This window comes from Scardinius erythrophthalmus, assembly GCF_964197995.2.
Source record: "Scardinius erythrophthalmus genome assembly, chromosome: 11".
In the NCBI taxonomy this organism is placed as follows: domain Eukaryota; kingdom Metazoa; phylum Chordata; class Actinopteri; order Cypriniformes; family Leuciscidae; genus Scardinius; species Scardinius erythrophthalmus.
The window spans coordinates 10,577,009-10,604,959 of NC_138231.1; the positions used below are offsets into that span (position 1 = coordinate 10,577,009).

At 37.2% G+C, this 27,951-nt stretch overlaps 1 protein-coding gene across 1 annotated transcript; it reads right to left on the minus strand.

The window, feature by feature from the left end:
* Nucleotides 1-315: 315 nt before the first annotated feature.
* vash2 (vasohibin 2) lies at nt 316-27,584 on the minus strand. Its single transcript, XM_081378506.1, has 7 exons — nt 26,728-27,584; nt 21,156-21,244; nt 20,566-20,622; nt 20,231-20,305; nt 13,435-13,816; nt 10,944-11,068; nt 316-1,135 (listed from the first exon to the last, which is right to left on the minus strand). The coding sequence occupies exons 1-7, from the start codon at nt 27,040-27,042 to the stop codon at nt 1,066-1,068; spliced, it is 1,113 nt and encodes a 370-aa protein (XP_081234632.1). The 5' UTR covers nt 27,043-27,584; the 3' UTR covers nt 316-1,065.
* Between the last annotated feature and the right edge of the window lie 367 nt (nt 27,585-27,951).

Consider the following 27,951-nt stretch of genomic DNA (forward strand, 5'->3'; position numbering starts at 1 on the left):
AAAAAATACTATGGGTCCATCAACTGTTTGGTTCAAAATATCTTATTTTGTGTTCAGCAGAAAAAAGAAATTCATACAGGTTTGAAACAACTTGAGGGTGAGTAAATGATGACAGAATTTTCATTTTTGGGTGAACTATCCCTTTAACTTATATTCATTAGCCAAGCTGATAAGGCTTATAACTATGCCGCTGCAAAAAAAGAAATATATTTATTTTTCTAACAAATGTGTGGGAATTTAAGGATTATATGCAACGGATGGTTGCAACCTTCACAACCTTCACACCTCTGAGAGATTTTGTTTAAAAAAAAAAAAAAAAAAATGAAACATCATACTCCAAAACACTGTACTGGTTAAACAACCAGTAAAAACAAGAACGATTTTTTTTTTAAATAATACAAAACATTTAAAAACTATTTCTATTATCATGTCCATTCCATACATATTACCGGAGTGTTTGCGACTGTGTAACAACAACAACAACAACAACAAAAAAAGAAGTAAATTGGATTGAATACAGTTCTTGTGAGCAGAATGGGAAGCTCTCTGATGCTCTGGTCCCTTGCGTACTTGCGCCTCTGGCAAAAAAAGCTTCTGTCTTCTCCTACAAAAGGGACAGTCAGTCTCCAAAACTACCACCACTATAGCACGAGGCACCGAGGTTTTCATCTCTCTGCCAAACACAATCCATTCACACTCCAGCTCTCACTGCTAGTGAAGATTCAGTCCGAAAATACAGCTCCCCCTCACATTTCCATGTTTTTTTGTCTTCTAAAATGCTTGACGATAATTTGGCTAAAACGTTCTTTAGCAAAGCTGATTTTGGTTCCTACTTAAAATTTCCACTAATAAAAATATGCTTTGGCTGGAAAAAGAACATTTCAAAATCAAGATTTTTTTTTTTATCTTTTAAATTTGAGAAGGGCACCTACCCAGTTTTCCTCTAACACGGAAGTACAACTATAAATATGTTTAATATACTGTACAGTTGACAATGTGCATTAAATAGTGTTTAAAAACATCATGGGTGGAGGGAGGACGTGTGGTGGATAAAGCTGTGGTGTCTCAGATGCGGATCTGGTAGCCATCACTGAGAGTGCTGAGCTCTGCTGGCTTTCTGTCCAGGGCTGCTGGCCTGCAAATAAACATGTTTATGTTAGTTTCATTTTAGAGATTATTGTTGCATAATGACACATATGGCAAATCATTTGGGTCATGGATTAGTTGTTTTAGAGCAGAATCAACCACCTCTGTAAAAAGAGAGTGTAAAAAGACAAAAAAAGATACATATAAAAAATGTGATGCTAATATACTTCTGTTTATCATAACTGATGTGTGCGTTGATGAATGTTTATACGTGAATAAAGCTTAAATTAAATCTGTTCATCATATAAAGCGATCGTGTCTCTTCAGAAAATATGGATTAAACCACTCAATTCATATGGATTAGTTTTACGATCTCTTTATGACCCTTTTGAAATGTCAAAGTGGTAGTTGCGTAGCTGTCAATGGAGGGAAAGAAAACTCTCAGATTTCATCAAAAATATCTTCATTTGTGTTCCGAAGATGAATGGAAGTCTTACGGGTTTGGAACAACATGAGGGTAAGAATTTTCATTTTTGCGTAAACTAACCATTTAATATATTTTAAAATAAAATGTATTCCTGTGATGGCAAAACTGAATTTTCAGCATCATTACTTCAGTCAGTTCAGTTCAGTTCATTACATACATTTTGCTGCCGCAAGGGTGCGTCTAGATTTCTAGGCTACCAAATCAGCATATTAGAATCATTACTTCAGTCTTCAGTGTCACATGATCCTTCATAAATGATTCTAATATGCTGATTTGGTAGCCTAGAAATCTAGACGCACCCTTGTATTTTGCAGCAAGGGTAGTCTAGCAACTCTCCGTTGACTTTCGAGCTGCAAAAACCTAAATTGGGTCAGGCCAATCACGTCGTGTATAGAGTAGGCGGGACGGGCTTAACATAATGACGACGGAGTTGCGACGGTTCCCTGCTACTTGAAAACAAAGAAGAGTTGCTGCTTCTGGCGAACAGTCTTTCGAATCGGCTTTGTCCGCGACTCTGGAGGACTTGGAGTTAAGTTTTTCTTTGAGAAAAGAGCAAAGAACGGCACTTAAGTCATTCTTAAAAAAGGAAGATATGTTCGTAGTTTTGCCGGCCAGATTCAAAAGTTGAATCTATCAACTAACGTTAGCTCCGCTGTTGGGAAAACGCTCTGGTTGGGTGAAGCGCTGTCCTATTGCGTGCAGAGGGAATTTGAAAGACAGCCGTTTATCCCGCCCCTCGGATTGAGCCGTGTCTATGGTGAGTTGCCAGACCCAACATCTTGATGTAGGTCTGGCTTGCCAGGCTACTGATTTGGTGCATTTATTTGAAATAGAAATATTTTTACTTTCATTATAAATGTCTCTACTGTCACTTTTGATCAATTTAACACATCCTTGCTAAATAAATTTATTAATTAAAAGAAAAATCTTACTGACCCCAAACGTTTGAACTGGTCTGAAAACACTAAGTAATAAAAATATTAAGGCCACAATCTTACATTAAAATGTTTATATCAAAGTAAATTCATCCTTCCATTTGAAGATATAGTCCCTGACAAATAAACCTACATAGTTTACTTTTACTATTGAGTAACTGACATTAGACATAATATGTAAGGGTTAATGCCCGACGAGGTGTCCATTATCAGGTATTAATGGACGACAGCGAGGCGTAAACCGTCCGACGTGCAGCGAAGTCCATTAATACCTGACAATGGACACCTCGAAGGGCATTAACCCGCTTATACCATGGTCACTTATGAAAGAAAGAAATATTTAATCAATTAATAATACTTTAATGTGTTTTAGAGTAAAAATCGTGAGGGTTTTTATTTATTAAGTCGAGCGCACTATTTAATATCTCCCGTATACAGGCGTTGCCAAGCAACGTGGCCACAGCGACCCGACCGCAGCAGTCGATCAGTGAGTTTGAGCCAGCGCAATCATTTAGAACTGTCATCAGGCAAATTGACGGGACACCTTTCCTAGGTGTACATTATCACTTTTTAATGGACACCCTGCAGCCAATCAGAATCGAGTATTCACCCAGACCATGGTATAAGACCAGCTAATTTCTTTTTTTCACCGACAACTGTCTTTCTAACACCAAAAAGTGAATTAATACAAGTCACCACCTTGGAATTATAAAGTTCTATCTGCATTCTGAGCGATTTTGTGATATTGAGCTTTCATTTTTTTTTGCATTACATTTGAATTTGTAGATAGAACACTTTTCTTTTCTAAATAAAAAATTACAAAACATACACAACATTAAAATGTTAAGCACCAGAATAGAAATATGCGAATAGCTCAATTTTGGCAAAAATTTCAGATAGAACCTTATAATTTCAAGATGATGAAATATTGAACATTTTAAATGCTTTTACATGAATGCAAGCTGTGGACCCGAACTAACCGTTACATTGGTCTAGTTTAAATCTCACTTGATCTTTCCAACAAGTTTGTTTCCTAGAATAAATCACAATAATGTTCAACCTCCACCCTCAGTCCTGCTGAGAACACAGTGTTGCTGAAGAACCGTCACAGACCTCCAGCACAGCAGTAACTGTTGTTGCCTTTAAAGGTCCATCACATTCTCTCTTCCACCATTCACTTTTATGCTACTACTCTCGTGAAATAATCAATAAGCCTCCATGTTCTTTAGACTGATGCTGGTTATTTGAAGCAGGTGCTTCAGCGTCAGGCGATCAATCGCACAGCAGTGACAAGGCAGATCCTCTACGCTCCAGCTCTACCTTTTACAATTCCTTCCTTCATAACATGAATGAATGTTTCTTAGGCAACAACAAAAAAAAAACAAAAAAAAACATCAGTGTTACCAAACAAATGTAAATTGATTAGTCACTGTAGTCACCACGCCAACAATAGCTGTGACTAGTCAAAACAAACAAACTTTTATAACTCAACCCTACGGCACAAAGCTATAATTATTTTTTAATCATCAGTCTAGTTATGCCAATGTTCGAAATATATAATTATATAGCTTATTTTTTCACAACGCACTACTTTTTTGACATGAAAACTGAAGAACAACCTTCAGGAACACTCCTTGCATTCTCAACAGTCCAAACTCTGTGGGTACAAGATGTATAAAGTCGGCATTGAAAGTGTTTGTCCGCATTTTATGTGGACATCTGAGGACGACTGAAAGGGGGAGACGGAGGAGGCGGGGGTGAGCCTGTAGACAAGCAAACATCCTGTGTGTTAGAAATAGCCCTGAGTGGAGATAATGCACTTTGACAGTGCGGGGACTCAGGAAAAGGGCAGGAGCAGATCTGTTGTACCAGAGCTAAATTTCATTTTCCCTGTGGAATTTCCCGTTCACTCAACAGACTTCATGTGGAAAGTCTGGAGAGAATCAGATGCATATTTTCATCTTATCTTCTGGGCATTTCATATCTTTATTAATTAGAGATGCCCAAATCGGATTTTCCAGTGAAAACGACAGACTTTTTTCTGATGGCGTATTCCGCCCCTTTCTGATAATCGACTACAAGCTCACATTCAGATCTGCGTCCATCCAATAAACTACTGTTGCAGAGAACCAAGACTTCGCCCTACATATTATTATTATTATTATTTTTTTTTTTTGATAATCTGTCTCACTCAGATGTACGTCGCAAAATGGAAGAAATCCAATATGGAAGAAATCCTGTCGCTACTTCCATTTAATTGCAACATTAAAGAAATATTAAAATAATACCTAAAATTTAAATTTTCTTATTTACTCACCTTCATGTTGTTACAAAGCCATACACTGTTATTTCCTCCATAGAACACAAAAATACACAAAAAGTCTCTTGCCAATACAGTACAATAACAGTTTTACACAAGTTGTTGTACAAACAAACTTATCATATGGTTTCAGTATACTTCATACAGACTACAATATACATATATATATGAAGAGTTCAGATGCAAAAACCTCTAAATGCTAGGGCTGTCGCGATAACCGCAATATCGCAGTACCGCGCTACTGACAAGCCAACCGCAGAGGAAATCAAGTAACCGCAGCAACCGCAATATTCGGGTGTTTTCTTTTTCATAAGGCTATTCCCTCCTTGTTTTGAACTTCGTGCATGTGTATTGAATGTTAAATAAGTTAATAATGATAATAAGACGCAGCGATCATGGTTTTATCATTTGTTAACATATTTGTTTTTATCAAACAAAACTCAGTGAGTCGCGCATTGAATCAATGCCATTTGTCTCTATTAAGTGTTACCCATGCGACGCGTTGCTGGTCAGCTGAGCCTTGAAAAGTGGAGCTCAAAGTTAAAAATAATTAACCTTGTTTCATTACTTTATTTTAATGAATCAATCAGCGTTTTTTAACGTGTTATTGAATGAATGGTTTATGACTCACTCAAAGACAGTCCGTTGCCGTAACAACTGCGCGCTGAGTGACAGGATTTCAATGCGGAGAGACGCTGTTTTGTTTCGGTTTATTGGTTACTGAAAATGTACTCGTTTTTGTGCATGCTGACCACATCGTGACACTTATTTATATAGCAACAAATAAATATAAATAATTCAAAATAAATTAATAAATGCGGTAAAACCGCATATCGCGCTATTGAGCCACTCAAAATTACCGCATGGGAAAATCCTTCACCGCGACAGCCCTACTAAATGCCATTTGAAATTTTCTTCTAGAATGATCATTTTTATCAAGCTCGTATATTTAAGTTCAATAATTTCACTTAAATGGCAATTAATAGGTAATTTTCATTGCCATTTAAGTGAAATTACTGAACTTAAATATACGAGCTTCACAAAAATGATCATTCTAGGAGGAAATTTCAGATGGCATTTAGAGGTTTTTGCATCTGAACTCTTCATATATATATGTGTATGTATATATATATATATATATATATATATATATATATATATATATATAGTCCCTTTGGAGTTCCGACAGCAGTGGTCACTATAGTTACTTGAAAAGAGTTGCATGACGTTACATCTAAATGAGTTACAGAGAAAAGTTAGTAAAGTTAGAGAAAAAGAGTAAATAGAGTAGAGTAAATAAGTAAATAATAAATCTGAGTAGAAAAAAAAAACATAATAATGTGAGCTATTTTCCAAATAATATTTCAGACACAATTTTTTTTTTTTTTTACAATATAAGTTGGGTCTTAGTACAATAAACTATATATGCCTTTTAAATTTTAGGATGGGGTTCCCTTGCATGAGGATCTAAAAGACTGAAAACCCCTGTCCTATGGAACAAAATACACAGAATACAGGCTTGGAACAACACGAGGGTGAGTAAATAATGACAGAATATTCAAGAGGTGTATCACTTTAAGAGGTGTATTTGTATAAGAGGTGTTGTATTTGTATAAGATGTTTCCTTTTGAGAGCTTCAGGGACTGCCACATGCTGCAGGTTTTATCACAGTGGCAAAACTTCATAATCATCAACTGCAGAACTGAGGAGGTTCATTGGAGAGCAATTAATTTCTTAACTTCATAATTCTTTCCACTGTAAGTGAATTAACAAACTCATCTGCCAAGAGATGCGTGTGCTGTGCAGTTCTTCCGTGTAATTGAGGGTGATGCTGACGTTAAATGGGTGGTGTGTTTCAGCAGCTGAAATGTGTGGGGCTCAGTAATTAACATCTCAGAGCATGTGACAGGAAGGTGCTGGAAGGAAACAGCAAAAATAGCTTCGATCGGGAAGCAGGAGGACCACAGATCTGCAGTCTAACCTTTGGTATCATTTCATGGCATGTCATCTGAGAGGTGCATTAGATTGGCTGAATAATTACAGCATTGTAATACACAACAATCAAGAGTTCTTTTTTAGACATCAATGCATGCGATTAAACAAAACTCATGGGCTCAAGCTAGAACACAGAGGGGACGTTGCTGTGGTATTTTTAAATTGCTTAACACAAACATATGCTAGATGAGCATCTTTGACGATCATTGTCTTGCATCCGTTTAAGACATATCACTTACTTGAGCACTTAAAGGTAGGGTAGGTAGGATTTTTATAAAAAACTTTTTTTCAAATTTGTTTAAACTGTCTTTATATACCAATACATAATTAAAATGTAAGTGCTCTGAAAAAGAGAGTATAAAAATCGAGTGACTGTAGACCTTTTAATCTGCAATAAACACAGCTCATTATTTCTATTCGGGACAAAACAATTGATTGGTTTGGGCGACTGTCACTCACTCTCGCAACCATGGCTACCACCCCTGTTGCTAGATCTGCCCATATGCGCGCGCACCCGTTTGATTTGAGGAGTGCAAGAGAGGCGCGGAACCTACGAAGAGTAAAATTATGGCAGAGAAAGAGCATTCAAAATTCAAAGCACCTGCATATGCAGTCAGCGAAGGCAAACAAGGCAAAAACTACTTCCTCGGACCCTGGTTGCCCGCACTCTTGAACAACCTCCTCTGCTTCGCCCTCGACCCCGGACCTGTCCTCGAACCGACGATGCAGTACTTGTCTCCGGAGTGTAGTCCTCATTAGAGTCAACAATGTTTTCATCATGGAAACTCTTACATGCAAAACACTGTATATGTTATGAATCTTACACGAAATTCACCTTCATCACAGTGTAACTGATTGTAATGGAAAAACGTGTATCAATGCAACCTGTTTTTAGCTTTGCCTTATAAATATAGCTCGTTACCTATAAATATAGCTCGTTACCGAATCAAACAAAGGCTATATTTTAAACTTTACCAGTATCGATATGCTAGCTTGATAGTGAGTACTAAAAGAAATCTTATTTGTTTATATTCATAGTGATAAAGTTAAGTATTTTATTACATGTGATTCTGACATGATGTCACTGCATGCACTGCGCTCCTTCCTCTCCACTCGTCTCAGGTAAATAAATGCGTCTTCCAGCTGAGCCTGAGCGTTTGGCGTCGCATGTTCATGTGTTTTGGGGCACGGAAGGAGCTCAGAAGGGAGGGGGTGGAGTGAATGGAAATAATGAGCTGTGTTTACAACAGTCGTGAGAGGTCTACAGACACTCGATTTTTATACTCTCTTTTTCAGAGTACTTACATTTTAGTTATGTATTGGTATATAAAGACAGTTTAAACAAATTTGGAATGTTTTTTTTTTAGAAAAATCCTACCTACCCTGCCTTTAAGTAAAAAAGTTTTAATTTAATTAATTTCATTTAGGGTGTCATTTATACCAAATACAACAAAAACACCCAAATCTACATAACTGAAAATAGTACAAAGACTATAATAATAATAATTTTTCTGAATCTGTTCATTTACATGAACCATCTTAATGAACCGATTCACTTGAATCAACTGGACTTTCCATCACTACATATGATCATTATACCATATCAAAACAAACTGATTAACTAAAATGGAAAGTCAGATTTGTTCAATATTTTGCGTGGATTCCTATTGAAATTACTGGAATTTGCCTGCGAAAATTCGCTGAAAAATTGTAAATGTGACCGCGCCATAAGTTTCTCCCCAACACACACAAACTAAAGCACACCGGCTTTAACATAATCCATTGCATCAGAGGATAAAGTTACATCATCAGACGCTGAGCTCTGAAATGCTAAAACACAACAGGACCTGCTGATTATCACTGTATGCTCATATGGAAGGATTATTCATGGGTTCATTTGAGCGTGACATGTCAGTGAGGCCCGCATCCACCACAGCTGTTGCATTGGACTCACATCCTATTAGAGTGAGTGCCAACCCAGTGTAATGCCTGAGGGCAGTTGTACTGACAGGAGCAGGCGTTTAAAATGCCACTTTGCTTAAATAACTAGTCCTAACTCCCTGCGCTACATCTTTTTTCCACAGCTTAGGGATCCCTTTGTGTTTATGTCTTGCTGAAACAGCCACTTCTTTTTAGAGAGGAAGCTTTGCTATCTATCACTGTCACTTTTTATGACTCTGCTCCTAGTAGATACAGAGCACTGCCAATTTTTCCCAGGGGCTTATTTCCTCAACACCACAAACAAAAGCAGCTCGAGTTCTCCCTTGTAAGGTGATCAGCAGTGCTAAAAGGGGTTTTCTGGTCCACTCAGCTTGATAAAAGAGTTTCTCCGCTAGTACTTGTGCCGTGCTGCTATAGAGACATTAAAGTCAACTGCCTGGACGAGAAGAACAGGGTCGTGCTTTGGAAACATGAGACCCTGCAAACCGTATGCTGCTAGAGGAGATTAGTCAACGAATTACCACCAGCTGTTTCGCAGTGTCACCATCACAACTCTAATGAGAATGCACCGGGTTAAGGCCACTGCATGAACACGAAACATGAGCAGACAATGTGTCGTCTTCAGTAACCTTAGTGACTGCTACAAAAGCTTACGAAGTGTCTACAAATGTCAAGGAGTGTTCAAACTGAATGCGATTTGAAGTGGAAAAGTGTCAGAATTACTTATTTTCAGAGAAGAGTTGGAATTTTGTTGTAAAATATACACTGGGAGGGAGCATGAAGAATCATTTCCACACATGAATAAAGATCTTGACCAAAAAATGATGCACCTTTTGATGGAAATAAATGTTGTGATGTTATTTCTATCAAGAGGTGCATACATTTTTGGTCAAGATCTTGTATTGAGTCAAGCACTCTGTAAAGTCTCCTCCAGCACATCCCAAAGACTTTCATTGAATTTAAGGTCTGGACTCAGTCAGAGGTGCCAATTCAACTCGCAACTATTCTTTCACAATTTGATCCTGATGAATCTTGACATTGCCATCGTAGAATATGGCCATGGTGTGTCTTTAAGAAATGAAAAGCTACACACTCCATTAATTAGGGTTAGAAGAACTGTTGCCAAACATACAATAAGCTAGAAACATAATAATCACTGCAATAATGATCCAATCATAGACTCTTAAGCATTTGCCTATTTAAATCCAAACAGCGACTTTTTTTTCTTTTCTTTTTTGCCGAGCAGTGTATATTTCTGTCATGACAACTCTTGGAGTGTTTGGCATGGTAATGGATATGACAGTGTTGATATGCTTGGTCTTGGCGGAATAGATATTCTAGGCCGCTGCGTTCAAGGATCAACAAACATGTCTGAGATTGGACACAACGCAAAAACAAATGTTCATACTTCACCGCAACATATAATATTACTGATAATATATACGCTAACATTGCAATCTGAATTTGCTATAGGCTACATGCTGCTGATGAACAAAAGTACTAAGAATTGCTGTAACCTTTTTAAATATGCGAATACAAAAATCAAACCAAGAGTTAAAGGAGAACTCCGGTCAATTTTAACATTGAGCTCATTTTTTTGTACATTTGGAGTGCTGTCAATACAGAGAGCAACGACAAAAATCGGTGTTGCCTACACCGAGTTATTCTTTTTTTTAAATGACACATCAAGGATGTTAAGAGGCTAAAAGCAGGTTTAGTACTTGCCCCATTGAAGTCAACAGGGTGCAAATTTTAAAAATAGAATAACTTGGTGTAAGCAACACCGATTTTTGTCGTTGTTCTCTGTATTGACAGCACTCCAAATGTACAAAAAAATGAGCTCAATGTTAAAATTGACCGGAGTTCTCCTTTAACATCCCAGCAATGTTTTGTCACTGTATCCTCATAGAAACTAGATTTTTTGCTTGCTGCTGCTGCATACATAAGCATCCAAAAAAAATGAAGATAACTAAAAATGTGTCAACATTTAATAAATGAACCCCAAACTAATTACTTCTAAAGCTTCCGTGGCCAGATGCAAGTCACGGCGAGTCACTGCCGATAATCCACTAACAGCTTACGACTGCATTTATACTTATTTTCTTGACAGAGACTTTTCTACCAAGCGACTTTCCCACAAGTGGATGTATTTCACAACATCAAAGTGTCCATTACTTACGATTTGTCTCTTCTGTGGACGTGTTGGCGTCTTTGGGGACTGCTGGCTGATCGGCGGCGCGGTGATAAAGACTTGCCTCGGCTTCGTTCTTTGATTGGAGACTGAGCGCTGGACGACTTGAGGATCTGTAATAAAACCCAGTTGTTTTAAAACTTTCATAGATTTCATATTCATTATTATTATTTTATATTTGTGAATTAGCTAATATATTATGCAAGTGAAATTAAAAATCAAATTATATATAGCGGCATGAGGTAATACAGATAATTTTTATCTTCATGAAATAAAAGATTTCAAGGCAATTAGAATGAAAAAAGAGCTCAAAATCTTCAAGGTGGTAAAAGGCAAGCTGAGAAACTAAGAGATGAGGAATACTGCCTATCATCAGCCCAACAGGGATCCGGTGCAAGAAAATGACAAATCTACAATCTTTTTTCACACCACAGGGAGCAAACGCTGAATCGCTCTCACTGTGTTTTCTCATTAGTGAGTGCATCACAAATAAACCTAGCGTTATGAAAGACTCCACATTACGTTCATTAACTTGATGACGTTCATTAACTTCATTATTTTACTAGACAACAGATGTCCCAATCTCTCAGTCACTCGATATATTGTGCTCTCCCCACATAAGCAGCACAAGCGATGAGGGGTAACTTGACATTGCAATGTTCTCAATTGTTGTAGTTGATTTTTAGAATGAAATTCATTATGAGTGACTCTATCGGCTCCATGCTGATGATGCCAGATGCTGGGTTTTCAGTACATCAAGAAACTCTTTCAAGATGGATTGCCAAAGTCAATTTTGATTTCATGTTGTCTTAAATGCACAATCAATTTCTGCAAACAGACATATATTTATGTCCTTGATTCAAAGATGACTAGTTTAAATAATTAGTTAGTCAAAAAGACTTAAAAAAAAGAAACAAGAAAGCATTCTGAAAATGCACATTCTATCTTGAAGGGAAAAATATATATACACATTCCTATCACATGCTCTAAGATGTTCATATAGCTTAAACATTAAAGACTAATTGCAAAAACATTTAGGTTTTAAAAAAGGTCCCACATTTTTTTTTAACATCCATACAAACATGCATTCCTTTCAAACATCCAGAGCGCAATTTCCACTCTCTCCTCACACCATTCATGGAAACTATGTCACAGCTGACTGCGGTCAAGTCAAGGCCGCATCTGAGAAACTGGGCGCACATGACCTACTTTTTACTGTCTACATGATAAACATGTCCCATAGTACACTCATACAGATGATCTAAGGCTAGTCTGCAACTCTTCAAGAGACATCCAAGGACAAATGTGAACTCTGCTGATCCAGTCATAACTGAACCAGGGTAAAACATAAATGTTTACTTAAAAAAAAACACAGAGTACAGGCAAGCGTGATTTTTTTTATGTGGCTCCACCCCACACAGGAAGTCAGACCTTATTTAGTTCCCACTGAATTAGCTTAGTTTTTGAGATGGACAGCGTTGCGACCAAAATCACGTACTGTCTGAGAAGGTACTACATTTGAATTTGAATTTACTTTGTGACTGTTAAAAAAAGTATGCTCTATATATAGCATGAATATGGGTAGTATGAATGAAATTCGGACGTACTACATCCGCCATGTTGTTACTGTTACGTGACCTACCAGCGTCAGTTGCGTCGCTTCACTTTCATTCATAAATCCCCTCCAATGGCCTGACGGGATAGTAAAGTGTCCATCGAATGCACACTTCTGAATCTTGGTGCAAGGAGTAGGTCATCCAGGGACTTTCGCCCACTGTTTTTCGAATACTATGTATTCCGACATACTACTCTTTTGGCGTAATGTTTTTCGCATACTATATAGTGGGGAAGTATTCAATTTTGGATGCAGTGTAGGTCTCGGTTCCAAAACCTAAGATATGTCATTTTGGCAAAATTTAAGGCAGCATAAATATTAATATCAATAATATATTCATAAAATATCTCAATAATATGCTTATAGAAAATATCAATAATATATTATAGTTAGGATATTTTGATTTTTTTTTTTTTTTTTTATGAAACATGGGTGGGTAAATCTTAGCCATGTTATTAACTATTAACAAAGTAATTTTAGTAACTAAAACTATAAAAACATTTTCATTACTTAAAATAAAATAAACATTAAACATTAAATAAAATATAACTAAACGTATTTTATTTCAGCTAGTTGAAAGGCAACATTTCTCATTTTCTTTTAGTGTAAGCTGAAGTACTAAAATAACTAAAACTAAATAAACTATGACAAAAAATGTATTAAAACTATTCATACATATTGAACTATATACAAACACTATACATGCATGTAAAAAAAAGACAAAAACCCAACAAAATTACAAAATTTTTACTAAAATTAAAATGAACACAGAAAAGATACAAATTTAAACTAATTTAAAATATTAACAAAAAAATACAATTGTACATCAATGATGTAAAAAAAATAAAAATTGTATTGACTCACCTTCATCCTCATGTCACGGCCGTGCTTCTCCAGCTCTTTGCGCGTGTCTTCATGGCCCTGCTTGCAGGCGTTGATCACCAGATAGTTCCACTCAATAGGCTGGAAAACGTGCGGATTATGGGGCACGTACAGGCCGATCTTGATCTTCTTCATGGTGTGCTGGTAGCGGCGGTACGAGTCTTCAAAGTCGAAAACCAACTCGCTGAGCGTACGAAAGCTCAGAGATCTGTCCATAAGGTCAGCACGCCGACTCATACCCAGGGTGCCGTAGCGGCCGTTACAGTAAACGCCCAGCACCACGTGATGGAAGTGGTGTCCGGAGAACTGGGTCTTAAAGCTGATGGGGAACCGCTCCACAGAGGTCAGACCGTTGGTTAGGTAGCTAACGGCAATAGGGTCAAGGATTTTATTAACAGTACGGTTTCGTTAACGTTCATTTGTGATGGGTTTACTCAAGACAGGTTGGATTACATTCAGAATCATTTTCAAGCCCAGAAAAAGCAGATGCTTGAGAATGAGGTGATAAATAAATGCCAAATTGTTATCTTTGTTAAAATTCAGGAGGATACCGAAGTGTTTCATGAAAAATACCAAATCCTCTCAACTTAATGTGAACTATTGATTTTTCAAATCTGATTTGTCTTTGTGCTTTCAGTAAGTTTGGTTACAGTCACACTTCCTGAAAATCAATCAGTGTTGTGAATCAGGCAATTAATAAACAACTCTTTTTATTTAAAACTCACTTAAGATTTGTAAAAGCTCAAATTTGTGTGTAAAGTGGTGCTTCCAAACTCAATTTTGGAAATTCAGAGTGTAACCATGTGTGCTACAGTCATAAATGAGAAAATGACACATCCAATTATGCGTTTTGTTGAGGAGTGTTGTTACTTTTTTGAACAATCAGGTGAAATATGAGAAATAATCCTTTAGATTTACAATGAGGTACTCAAATCATATCTAGCCACTCGCTACCATACTGAACACCCTAGAAACTGCATAACAATGCCATAGCAACCACTCTAGCATTGTGGTGATGACCACTAGTAGACCACTAGACCACTAGTACACCCTAGTACTGGCCTAGCAACCACTCAGAATTCACTAACAACCACATAACACACTGAAGGCATTTTAAGTTGCATAGCAACACCCTGGCAACCACTCATAACACTCTAGCATGTTGGGAATGACTTCTGCATGTAAAAGCGCCAACAAAAACACCCTAGCAATACCCTAGCAACCATCCAGAACCTCCTAGCAACTACATAGATTTACAATATAGGCATTAGAAGCTACATGGCAACACACTAGCAACCGCATAACTCTCTCTAATTGTGGCAACAACATTTGCATAGGCAAGCACCAACAAGAAAGTCAACTTTATTAATACAGTGCAATTTTTGGAAAGCATAAATAAATAAAACAGTGAAGGAAATTCTAGGTCTAATTGTGGTTGGGAAACTATTTGTAAATAATATTAGAATTAAAATATGCACACTTGTACTTTTATTTGTCGAAAATGTAAAAATGTTTCCTGTCTTGTCACACTCAGTTAGACGAGTCATGTATATTTTAAATTTAAAACTATTTGAGAAAAAGTCAAGTCACCTTTATTTAAATAAATGAATTTTTTTTCAAAGCAGCTTTACAGTGATAACAGGAAAATTATTCAATGATTCAGTTCATTTTGGCTGTCCGGCAGCTCTTAAAATAAAACAGTGTCATTGTTCAGCTGAAGTCAGTTCCGGTGTTGATTTCAGTTACTTAGTAAAGCCCAATTGTTAAATTAGTTCATTTTTTCTATAAAGCAGTTCTGCAAAAAAAGGTCGAGTAGTTTGCATCACTGGACTTTACTGTCAGTTGTTTAACATTTCACAAACAAACTCTAACAATAATTTAAAAGCCAAACATCTCAAGTCAAACAAAAACCTTCTGATTCCATGAAGTTGCAGGGACGCGATTGAAGTTGGTCAGCAGACACTCGACTAGACTAGCCTTCCCCTCAGGCTTTTCCTTCTCTCTGCCTGATCTCTTCTGTAGTCTTATGTAAGCGATCAGTGTTCACTGCGGCATGGCAGGAGTCACCAGGCTGTGAGTCAATCTGCAGGGTTCACACCGGGATTCTTCTGCAACCAGGGACAAAAAAAGACTACTTTTTGACCTTACTGACATCAATCACATCAGTAAACTGAGTGGTGTTTGTTTTAGGGTATCCATGATGTAATTTAAGAACTAGAGTACAAATAAACTGGAAAGAGATTGGCATGATTGCTGTTCTCCTTTCTGATGCTAATTTTGAATTCATGTGGCCTTGACGTTGCTAAAATGAGGAAATGATGCTTTACAACCACCCTTTAAATGAATCATTATCGTCACACTTGTCTGTAAACAGTGCGCCTGTGCCGTTTTGCTGTTGGGTCCGGCACAAGCAGCCAAGAGCACATACCACAGATCTGTTGAACCATGTGTGTCTAACAACACAACGCAGCGTCCTGGAACCGCTTCGTTTTTTGCCATCTGCCTTTCGAAGACAATCACCAGCACAATATGCTTGTAGTCTATATAACACAAGCATATTCATCTATTAATCAAAGACTCCAGTGGTCCACAAAAAGAAAATCAGCTTCCTCAGACTAAAACTACACAATTTTCACAATTCTACACTACAAAATGTTTATTTTTTTTAAACTTGATTTCCATTAAAATATCTAAAAATCCTTTAAAAACAAAATAAATCAAATAAAACAAGATACATTAAAATTGCTACATTTTAATATACTTTTAATTTACTTTTGTTCAAATTTATCTTGTTTCAAGTTTTGTTTTTTAGATATTTAGATATGGTTCCGGTTTGATCATTATGTAAAGCAAAAAAGAATTTGCCTAAGGAATACTGTGCACTGATGAATCGTATATAAAACGTCCAGAGACACTGAGAAAGCAAATATATTAGATTTTGATCTCTTCAAAAGAAGGATTGTTAACTGTAGCCCTTTATTTCTTTTTGTAGTATTTTGGTCACGGCCCGATTGAAAATGAACTCCAGGGTGGTTCGGTTGAGGTGAGAAAGCAGTCCGACTCAACGGACCAACAAACTAAGAGGTATCATAATTCATAATGGAAAATGTGTTATATAAAAAGCAGCACTGTCTGATTCGGTGAGTTTTTGTCAGTTTTTTTCAGTATGAAGAGTGCCTATTAAAATGCTTTGTAAATGCTTTTCTCCCTGCATTGCAAGAATTCTGTCTATATATATATATGAATATATATATATATATATATATATATGAATGAATGAATGAATGAATTTATCAGTCAGAGCGGGAATAAAGGTGACGCAGAGGAACGTAAACAGGTGAACTCAGACCAATAAGAGGACAGTTTTGCTCACATGTGGCTTGCATAAACACATTTTGGGCTTTGAAATGTTGCCTTGTGAAAGTGAACCGCACCAAGAATAAAACGTAACAAAAAATGTCCCTGTTTCGGAACAAAGCAAAAGATCTACATGTCTGAAAAGGCCCTAAAAAGAAAATACAAGCCCATTCCATATGTTTTGTTCCTCCGCAGCTCTTTTTGAGTTCCGTTCTCTGTGTGCGTGTGTGTTTACACACACTCACAAAACCCCACACCAGTGTTACAATGAGAAGACACCAGAGGATCACATTACCCATCAGCAGGGCCATGTGATCCTCTCAGCGGCGGTGCCGTGAATTTCAACATTCTTATCTGCAAGGCACGCATTCTGAAACCTGCGGGGATTACTTCTGCTATACGTCCCAAGAACACAGTAAGAAGAATGCACTCATTTTGTCTTCATTTGAATATGCAGACAGACTTTTGACGACTTTACAAAACAAGACAATGAAACGGTATTCCAGTGCACTAGTGTTTTCATATCATTATAAAGCAATTAATTTGTTGACTAGATGATGCACTAATGGAGAACAGCAGTATGTTTGCTGTCGAGGCTGAGAAGACGCTAACATTACTAGGTTAAAACTACGTGACAAAAACACACAAGCCCGTCCCAAATGTTTAATGTCACGATTGTTAGCAGCATTAGTTTATTTCCAGCTGGTTGCTTTTATGCATTCGTTATGCAGCGAAGTTGCATTTTTAAAGCTAGTGACGTTAGAAAACAAATTGATATGGCCATGCAGCCGACAGAAATATATAAACAAATCAGAAACGCATTCGATTACAGTTCTCTTTTTATCGTCACTGTTTTTTTGCAGCGCTTAGGGCTGTCACAAAAACAAGTGTTATTTTTAAAGACCCCTATTTCAGTGATATTTTATGTGTGGCATTTAAAAAAAAGAAATAGCTTACAGCAACTTTAACTTTACAACAACAATAGCGTCAGTGTTCTCTGATACTCTAACACCGTGTCCTAACTACACACGCCACGTCACGCGATAAAAGGTATCTTTTCCATGTTAATCAGAGTTTTTGTCCTAACAAGCCGCGAAGGCAACACACGGCAATTCTATTTTAGAAACGGTTTCTATTTCTCCAACGTCGCGGCTGGAACAACAAACACAAAGTGTGGCAATGATAATCTCAGGTACTGTTTATGTGCTTTATTTAATGTTAAAAGTGTGTACTGTGACTTTGAATATCATTTAGTGCTCCAGCTTTGTAGCTGTAAAAGCAACAATGGACAATTCACCTCAGATCTTGAAATAAACAAATGGAAACAAGAACGTTCAAACTGTGAACAAACTGTGTATTCTTTGACAAAGATTGTTTAAGTAACTCAGTCTATGTATTTTTAATAATGTTTAAATGGTGTAATATTTGTGAATTTGATTATGTAGCCTTCTTATCCATTTTCTTTGCGAGTGCCGTCAAGATTACTCTTGGTCGAAGTTCGATGTAACGATGTAACACTTGCCGTGAGACTCCGCCCACACGCTGTTCTAATTGGCTGTGGGTTTTGATTGATTTTGACGCATCTCGCAGTCGCGTCTAGTGTGGACAGACAAATTATTTGTCGCTGGAATCTTATCGCATCGCGTCTGTGACACGGTGTAACACTCTTTGTCCGTTGTGATGTTTGAGTCCTTTGCGACTTTATGAGAACTGCATCGAGAGCGCTGTAGATTAAAAGACGGGTTTTGTACACAAAGATACAAATCTCAAAGTGACGTAAACTGGAACCCTTCATCTTCCCGCTCAACACTATCTGCACGGAGAGAAAGCATCTATTTACAACTAATGAGCCATGAAGTGCTTAACACAAAGTGAAGTCTACACTGAGGCTCATGTGAAACATCACAATCTGCAAAACAGATCTCCAGAATGTTTCTCCGCAACACTTGGCATTTGCGCGGACGATGATGACATGCACCTTGTGTTAACCCCTGGCCTGGGTCTGTTGAGATAACTGGCATTAATAGTTCCTGAAAGAACACACCCTTCCCAGTGGCACTGAATGGCACAGCTGCATCCACTATATGGACAGGAAGCTGTGCCTGCCTTCAAGGAGAATCTACTACGACTCCTAGTTTCCTAGCAACAGCTGAAAGTAAAAGCTTCGGGCTGAGTTGAGAGGGTGGGAGATCATGAAGAAAGACAGTGATGTGAAGCACATTGCCTTTGATAGAGCGCTGCTTAGTCTTCCATTACAATTTTAGCAATTGAGACATCAAAAACAACAATAAAAGTAAGGGAGAAATGGGGCTTTCCCCAGACTAATTAACAGTGTTGCAAGTGTTCAATGGCAATAATTATTTTTATGAGTACTAAATTATAGTTTAGGGTAGGGCTGCATTGAAATTTCGACCACTGAAAATATATGCCGCCCCGCTCCTCGGCTTTCAGCGCTCAGGTTTCGCTCTCGCCATTATCACTGTGTGTGATGCTCTGCTCAATATTCCGCTCTATTTTATTGGCTTGTATTTCAAAACAATTAATTATCATTAAAATTATTGAATTTAATTAAAAAGTCCAATAATAATAGCTACAATTATATAAAGAAGCTCATTTAAAATAATACAATTTTACGGTCAAGTGCTTCCAGAATTTTCGGTTTCGGCCCAGAAGTTTCATTTTGGTGCATCCCTGGTTCAGGGACTAAAACACGTTCAAGACTAAAACAAAAAAACAAACTTTTTACATTTTCGGAGGAAAGTGCGAGTGCAAGCCAGTAGCCACAATGCAAGTGTATTATGAGTGTTAAAGTCGGCATGAAATGAAAATCCACCCTCTCCGTTTTCTAAATGCATGTTATTGATCTTATTGTGAATGATTATTCTATGCATGTTTCATTTTTATTTTTTTCTTGACCTTGTGATTTGACCAGAAATAAGGTCAATTAGAGAATGCCTTTTATCAATCACTGTTATTTTAGTATTATTTACATACAATTACAATTTTTTATATTTCTATTATTATTAATATACTATTTTATATCAGTATTAATATTGTTATATTATTTTTTTTTTCATAAAATGAATATATTCTTTATATTTCTATTTAGCTTTAAATAATTTTTATTAAAGTTTTAGTAATTTCAGTATTAAACTGATCTGTTTTCTTTACATACTGCATATATATTCATTATACACAATTAAAGTATTTATTAATATTTCTATTATTTTTCTGTTTAGCTTTAATTTATTGGTTTTAGTAATTTTATTTCTAATTTCCATTTAAGTTTTTTTTTTTTCAGTTTAAGTTTTTAATATGATATTGATTTTATTTTATTTCAGCTTTTTTATTTATTAATGAAAGCCGTTTTTATGGTTTTTGCTAAAATAACCACACTGTTGTCAATAAAGATAAAGGATACATTCCAAGGATAACTGCTTCAAGGCATTTGATGGGAAGTGATTCTCGTATCATCTCTCTGGCAGTCTCCATCAACCTGAAAAAAAAATTATATATATATATATATATATATATGCAATACACGGTCAACGATTTCTTATTTAAAATAAATCTAAAAATTGCGTTAATGTCTGGATAAAAGTTCTGTATTTTGTATGAATATGCCAGCACTTTCTAAATTAATATCAAAAGAGTAAAATAAGTGTAAAATAAAAAGGAACAGGAAAAGACTAAAAACAGGAAATACAGGGTAGACAGACAGGATGATGAAAATGCCTGAGCGATAGCATCACTTACCCACTCAGAGGTCTGGTTTTCTTAATCTCAAAAAACTGAGTTCCTGTGTGGTTGTATCTGTCAGAAGTTAAGGAGCTACACAAAGTTTGTATGACTAATTTAGGAACTTTTATTTTCCTGTTTTTTTCCATTGTGACTCATACATGAACAGCTGCGACCATCCTGTTGAACCCAACATCCTCATTACCCCTCACAGATCTCAATCTATTTGTGGGAGGAAAATCAGACACAGAGATATTAAATCACAAACAATGATGAACATTAATATGCTGAAGTGAGCTGAAGTGATCTAGCAATGGCTGCTCAAACCATAAAGTAGTATAGTACATGTCTAAGTATCAGTGTGCCAGAAGTATGCAGGCCCGTGGCTAATATCACTCTACATTAAAGGGTCTGACATTCCAAAAAGGCACTTTGAGTGACTCAAGCAAGCCAACTGAATAAATTACACGGAGCGAAAAAGCATAACTGACACTCCAAAGGAACGAGTACCAATGAATTCATAATGCATCCAGACCAGAAAGGCAGAGTTTTAGAATACTTCCATCAAACTTTCCCAGAATGAATGGTTTGTGCGGGGAAAAGGATACTGCAGGTTTCTCATGTAGTTCTGGACGGCATAGAGCCAATCAGGCACTGACATTGATGGCTTAAAGTTTGGAACCAATGGCACAGGGTGCTATGAAAACAGAGAGGATTAGCGAATTGTATCCGTCATAGGCAAAGCAATCCCAGAATGCACTGTGACAAGTACTTTTTTTAAAAAAGAAATTACACTTTAATTCAGCGAGGATGCATTAAATTGATCAAAAGCGACAGTATTTTAAGCAGCAGACATTTACAATATTACAAAAGATTTCTGTTTCAAATTTATGCTGTTCATTTGAACTTTCTATTCATCAAAGAACCCTGAAAAAATATAGCATGGTTTCCACAAGAATATTAAGCACCACAACTGTTTTCAACATCGATAATAAGAAGAAATATTTCATGAATGGAAAACAAATCAACCTTACTGGTTGTTTCTGTTACACAGACACTACACTTGGCAGTGAGGGAAGGAGTGTTGAATAAAGAAATGGAGGGTGTCACTTATTTTTATCCAGCTAAAGTTGGCAAACTAGTCACAAGGTGACTTCCGGATTGCCCTTTCTACTCTTGTAACCAAAAGGTTCATCAGATTCTGAAGTCTCTCGATGGCATGCAAAGTCCTTATCGTCTGTAGAAACAGTGCCTTATTGATCATTTGCACCCTTACAATGACACTTCTAACTGCAAAAGGGCAGTGAAGAGGATTAGCAAAGAACAAAGATCGTCCTCTCGCACACAAGCCTCCATTCAAAAGAAAAGAAGCAATTAATGAAAGCTGGAAAAAAGGCTGTCCTCTATCTGAAACAGGCTCTTTACTGCAACATTGACAGCATTAATCCATGGCTTGTCCTAAAAAGGCAGGCAGAATTAAGCGAAGTGTTGAAGTACAGCTGAGGTCAAAGGAGGAAATGAGAAAGCGAATCATCTCCTGTTTCCTCTTTATCTCTCTCTGCCCCGCTTGAGAGAATGAGAGACTGTAGAAATGTAGGGTAGTCTTGTCAGTTTGTGCCGACTTTTGAAGCTTTCGAACACATGATAAATGTGTGGTCTAAATATTGAAACATACATAACCTAGGCTATATCTTCTTGTTTACGTTCATTATTATTGTAATGTTATGTGCTTTGAGACATTAGGTAATTTAATGCCATCTCTGGTCTTGGGACGCTTTGCGTTCGTGTCTTTTGGAGGCGGCGTGGCTTTGGAGACGCTCTGAAGGGAGGGTAGGATCTTATGCAAAGCTAGCACGCTATTGCTAGCTAGTCTGAAATTGCCTACCCTACCTTTAAGGAGAGTCTGTTTCGTAAAGTCACATTTCGATTGGCACCTTACTTTTGACACATTAACCTACAAACTTCAAAACGCAGCTCTAAGTAAGCTAAAGGTATGATGAATTATTTTTTCATGTTAGAAGGCAAGCTTATAAATCGTAGTTAGTTGACTATTTAATTGTATTGTTATTGCTTGTCACCGATTGCAGTTCAGGTTGTTCTAAAATTATGCATCTGTTACACGCGTCAGCGTCACAATGAGTGTGTGTTTTATAGTAATGCAGACACAGTTAATTACTTTTGGTGATGGTGGTATCATGGTAACTTGTCTGTATTCATGGTAAAACCACTGAAGTGGTTTTGACTTTTCATGTCAGGGGGTACAACCAAATAGTTGTATGTACTGTAGTTGTACCACCTGACATTTTTACCAGTATTTGTACTTTTGTACCATTTTTCTGAGAGCGTATGGTGGTTTAAAAGGCGTTTATTTCATGGATATCGATGAGTCAAATTTTCAAATATGTTGCCCTAGGTAATTTTTCTTTTTGTTTTAGGTAGTGATATTATTCAATGCTCGGCTATCTCTGCTTAGTAGCTTTTTTGTTTCATAATTGTAGTAGTGACAGATTTGTTCATGGTCTGACAAATATGTGAATGGACAACTTTTTATAGCTGGGGATAGGCTACTTTGTTTTATTGCCCCCTTTTGTTACTTTAGACGTCCCCTCTTCGGTACTCCGCTGGCACCGGCTCTGGTACTATGTCGAAATCTGCGCCGAAGGATTATGATAGCAGAATAACAATGCTGTTGTTCTGAGCAGAATATCTTTTGAAAGACAGTCGTGCTTCCTGCAAACACACACCTTCTTTCTCAGCATTTAAATATAGAGGTGTTCAAAAACGTGAGGTGTGACAAACATCATAAGAACTTACAGCCTCATTAAAATGGTTCAGCTTGAGGACTCAAATGGCAACTCAACATAGTACAAACATTTTTACACTATAAAAGTCAACAAAATTATCTTTAAAATCAATTGCTAAACTTCCTTTAGTTATGTTTAATTAATAATTCGTACCCTTTGCCAAATAAGAGCTGAATTTGCATGAAAATACCAAGTTTAATTGGACTTTTATGTCAACAACAAATGTTACATGAAGCATCCTTGCTTGATTTGACATTCATTTTGCTTTCCTAACTATGCAAGATCATTATTGGTTGCATTTTATTATTTACACTACCATTCAAATGTGTTAGAGAGTTATTAGTATGGTATTTTTAAAAGAAATTAATACTTTAATTTTTGATCAAATAAACACAGCCTTGGCGAGCATAAGAGACTTAAAAAACAAAACTTTAAAAAGGAATTGAACTTGTCCAGAATCTGTATTGTCACACAAAACACCAATAAAAAGTGGAGTAAAAAGCATAGTGTCCATTTAACATTATTTTCCAGTGTTCTCCAGACCAGCAACCCAGCAGTTGAGAACCACTGCTCCAAAAGATCTTATCACAGTGCCGGCATCAGTTTAATTTACATTCAGTCTTTAAATTCCGTATCGATTTCCAAAAAGTGTATCTAAATGACACTGAATATTGATTCTGACCATCTGAATTCTCAGAGAGAGGTTTCATTTACATCTACACTCTTCTCCACAGGCTCAACTGGGTCTCTTCTACCCTGAAAGGAGGTCAGCAGGAATAAATAGGGCACAATCCACACTCACAGGGCCGTTAGCTGACCTCTGCCCACCCGTGGGACTGTACAGAAACTTGAAACTCACGAATCAAGCCACCCAGAGCATTTGTCCGTCGTCTCAGAGAACAGATGTGGACTCTTCAGTTGTTACAGAAACAAAGTCATTGCAGACTGCAGAGTACAAATTCAGTTTGATAAACCAATTTTCATTCAAAAACATTGTGTAGTTTCTATGATGACTCAAAGATTGTTTTGTTTCCCGTAAAGGTCCAACTGCTAGACAAAACAACAGGAATTGTGCTTCTTATCTTTAGTAACACTCTAGCAAATGGATTATATCAATTACCAAATCCAAAAGATGTACAAAAGGTACTATTGCATACAGAAATGTAGGTAATCGTTCGAAAGTTTGGGGTCTTGGGAAAGAAGCCTTATCAAGGATACATTTCTTTTATATTATTACAGTTGGAAATTTATTGTGATTTATTCCAGCAGCCATTACTCCAGTGTCACACGATTATTCAGAAATCACTCTAATATGCTCAATAACAATTTCTTATTATTATCAATGTTTAAACAGTAGTGCTTGTGCTAGCTTGGTGCTTAATATTTTTGTGCAAATTGTAAAACAAAATAACAGGAATTACACAGATTATCCCTAATAGCACTCCAGCAAATGTATTATATCAAGAAACAAAGCCGCAAGATGCAAGATGTGTTATGAAAAATAATAGGCTCTCTGAATTTAGCTTTCAAACACTGTTTAACTGCATCAACATTTGACACCGCTGTACCAGTATGTGCTTTGTTTACATAAGAACTGCAGTGTCCTCGGATCCAAGGTTATCACTGGGAGACCCTGATTCTTTATCAATACAGTCATTTATGGGTTCACAGCTAGCTAGGACTTTCCCACGGACTGTCAATGGATCTAACAGGAATGTCTGGCTCGTGTTGCAGTCGTTCAAGTGACTCCTGATCTGACGGATTCACTCCACGCACCTGTTCAACACTTGCTGGTGGGGAATGTCCCTTAATAAATCACTTTAACATCTGGGGATCTGACTCAACGCTTTTGACCAATCAGGCGCTTATGTTCTGCACGCATCAGCACATATGAGGGTGTAGGAATGCACAATAGTGTTAACTAAAACAAAAGAGCCACTAGACACACATCTCGAGTCTCGACCCTGCGAATACTGTCCGTCTGAGCACTGAGGATTAGGCTAGTCTGTGATTAAGACTCACTTTATCCCCTCTGAGGTCCTTCATTTGCATGCTCTATGAAGCCTGATCAGCCCTGATTGGTTTATGTTTGGAGGTTAGAGCAACATTGTGATAAAGGGACATGACAGCATCTTTAATCCTAATGAAATTCACATTAAGTCACATGGCATCATTCCTCATATCATGTGCATTAACAGAGGAGTGTTTCTGCATAGTTGTCATTGGATCTTTGACTGGTTTTTAATTCAGTTATGACCAGGGACAATGTAGCACAGTGTTAGAAAACACATGGATGAGTAAATCCGCTCACATGTCTCATAGCCTACACTTCCTCTGCTTGAAAACTGGGTCACATGCATGACAGTTTGTAAGAGGCTATTTATATATAAACACTATTCCTGTAAATACGGCTTCAAATAGACCAGTTTTGAGCTAAAACTTCCAACAGTTTTACCAAAAGATAAGGCTACTGTATGCACACACTACTTTCCAAAAGTACAGTAAAATGTTATGTTTTCTGAAAGAAGCCTCCCATAATATGCTCACCAAGGCTGCATTTATTTGATACGGTAAAAACAGTAATATTATTAAATATTATCCCTGTGATGCATGAGCCATCCAGTCTTCAGTGTCACATGATCCTTCAGAAATCATTCTAATATGCTGATTTGGTGCTCAAGAAATATTTATTATTAACATCAATGTTGAGAACTGTTGTGCGGCATTAGCCTATATTTTTGTGGAAGTTTTTCAGGACTTTTTGATGAATAGAAAATAGCAATCTTCTGGAACACTGTAAATGCCATTACTGTCACTTATGATCTATTGAATGCTTACTTGCTGAATAAAACTATCTAAACTAACTAAAAAATAAAATTAAATAAAAACTCACTGACCCCAAACTTAAAATCCCTTTAAAAAAGGTACTGAGGTAATGAATTACTAAGAAAACTTTGACATATAGCCTATATACCAAGGTAAAAATTAGTGTTTTATTCATGTACTATGTAAGCCTACTTCAAAGATGTCCAAAAACATGGTAATACCAAGGTATGACCATTGTCCATTTGAACATTTTTTAACTGACATCTGTACATAATGTTGCTTGCTGTTACTCAAAACCTAGTAACTTGCCAAAATGCCAACCAAGAAATCATGTTTGGGCATTGCATTAAATGAGTTGCCTCATATATATCACATACATATCAGCATTTTGGGGATCATATTTATTAGGTGCAGGCTATACCAAGATCATAGAGATGAGCTTCCAAACATGACAACATTTTAGGGAATCTATATGCTATACCAAAAATGCTTAGATAGGCAGCTTGCCAGGTTTTGAGAGACAGACTCTAGTCCACTACTTTCAACTTACTTTTGGGAGGTGTGTTGCATTTCGTATTCTATCCACCATCTCATGTCCATCAGGATGAACTTTGGTGACGTGCGACCACATTCTCTCCCAGGTGACATTGTCTATGGGAAAGCCCGTCCTGTTCACGAAAAACGGGACCCCGCCGTCTTTCTCGTCTTCCTCACCGGACGACCGACTGGTGTTGTTTGCGGCAGTGGACGAGGAGGATTCCGCAGCGGGACCCGTAGTGTGACAGTAGGTACTGGTGCTTTTGGACCGACCGTGCCTGCCGATCTTGGCAGTTGAGCCGCCGCTGGTGGCGTTTGGTCCGGTCATTGTTCAGAAGTCTTCCGAGGGGGAGTTTCCCCTTGTTGTTCCCCAGATCAGTTATGATTATCCAGCATTCATGCACAAAGACATGTTGCGTCTCGAGCTTGCATATTAATGTGCCAAATCCACACAGTCCTGCTCAAGTATGACAATTCAGGTGGTTTGAAAAAGATACAGATAAAGAACAAATGGTCAGCGATACCATTTCTGTATCAAACTATGGGTGAATGTAATTGTAGGACAGATTAAAATCATAAATGAATGGTCATATATTCCCAGTAAGCCGCATACTGTAGTTGGCGGTCAGCTCAGGGTGCCACAGAAACTAACGTTACTTCATCCTTTCGCTCAAAAACACAGAGTCCTTCGGAAGGGGTCGCTGGCTGAATAGTCCACGGTAGAATAAATCATCTAACATCTGATTGTAAAGTATTAGCTGAATGATTTGTTTTTCTATGTAGGCGTGTAACCGCTTTCACTCACGGTCTCAACAAATGGTCACTCAATCTAGCGTTTTTTGATACTGTTATTGTATCGCCATAAACAACAGCCAATCAAGTTCTGGCGGCTTTTTTATTGGATGAAGCAACAAAGCGAGGCGGGTTCAATTCCATATAAGGGAAATAGACCAGGCTGTGATTGGCCACAATGGCGGAAATAGGCGTGAACCTTCGTTGTGTTTCCAGCAGGGTTTTTTTGTGAGCTTTTAAAATGTGCATTTAAAGTGATAGTGTATGTCAAACCCATCGACTGTAAAAAGGTCAAACCATTAAAATATAGCCTGTTATAACATTTTCAAACATAAAACATTTATATTAAGGGTACTAAGCCTTTAACTGACGCTATTTTTGCGTCAAATGAAATAATTATTGCACTTTTCATTCTGTATGTTAAACTGCCCTCAACACATGACAG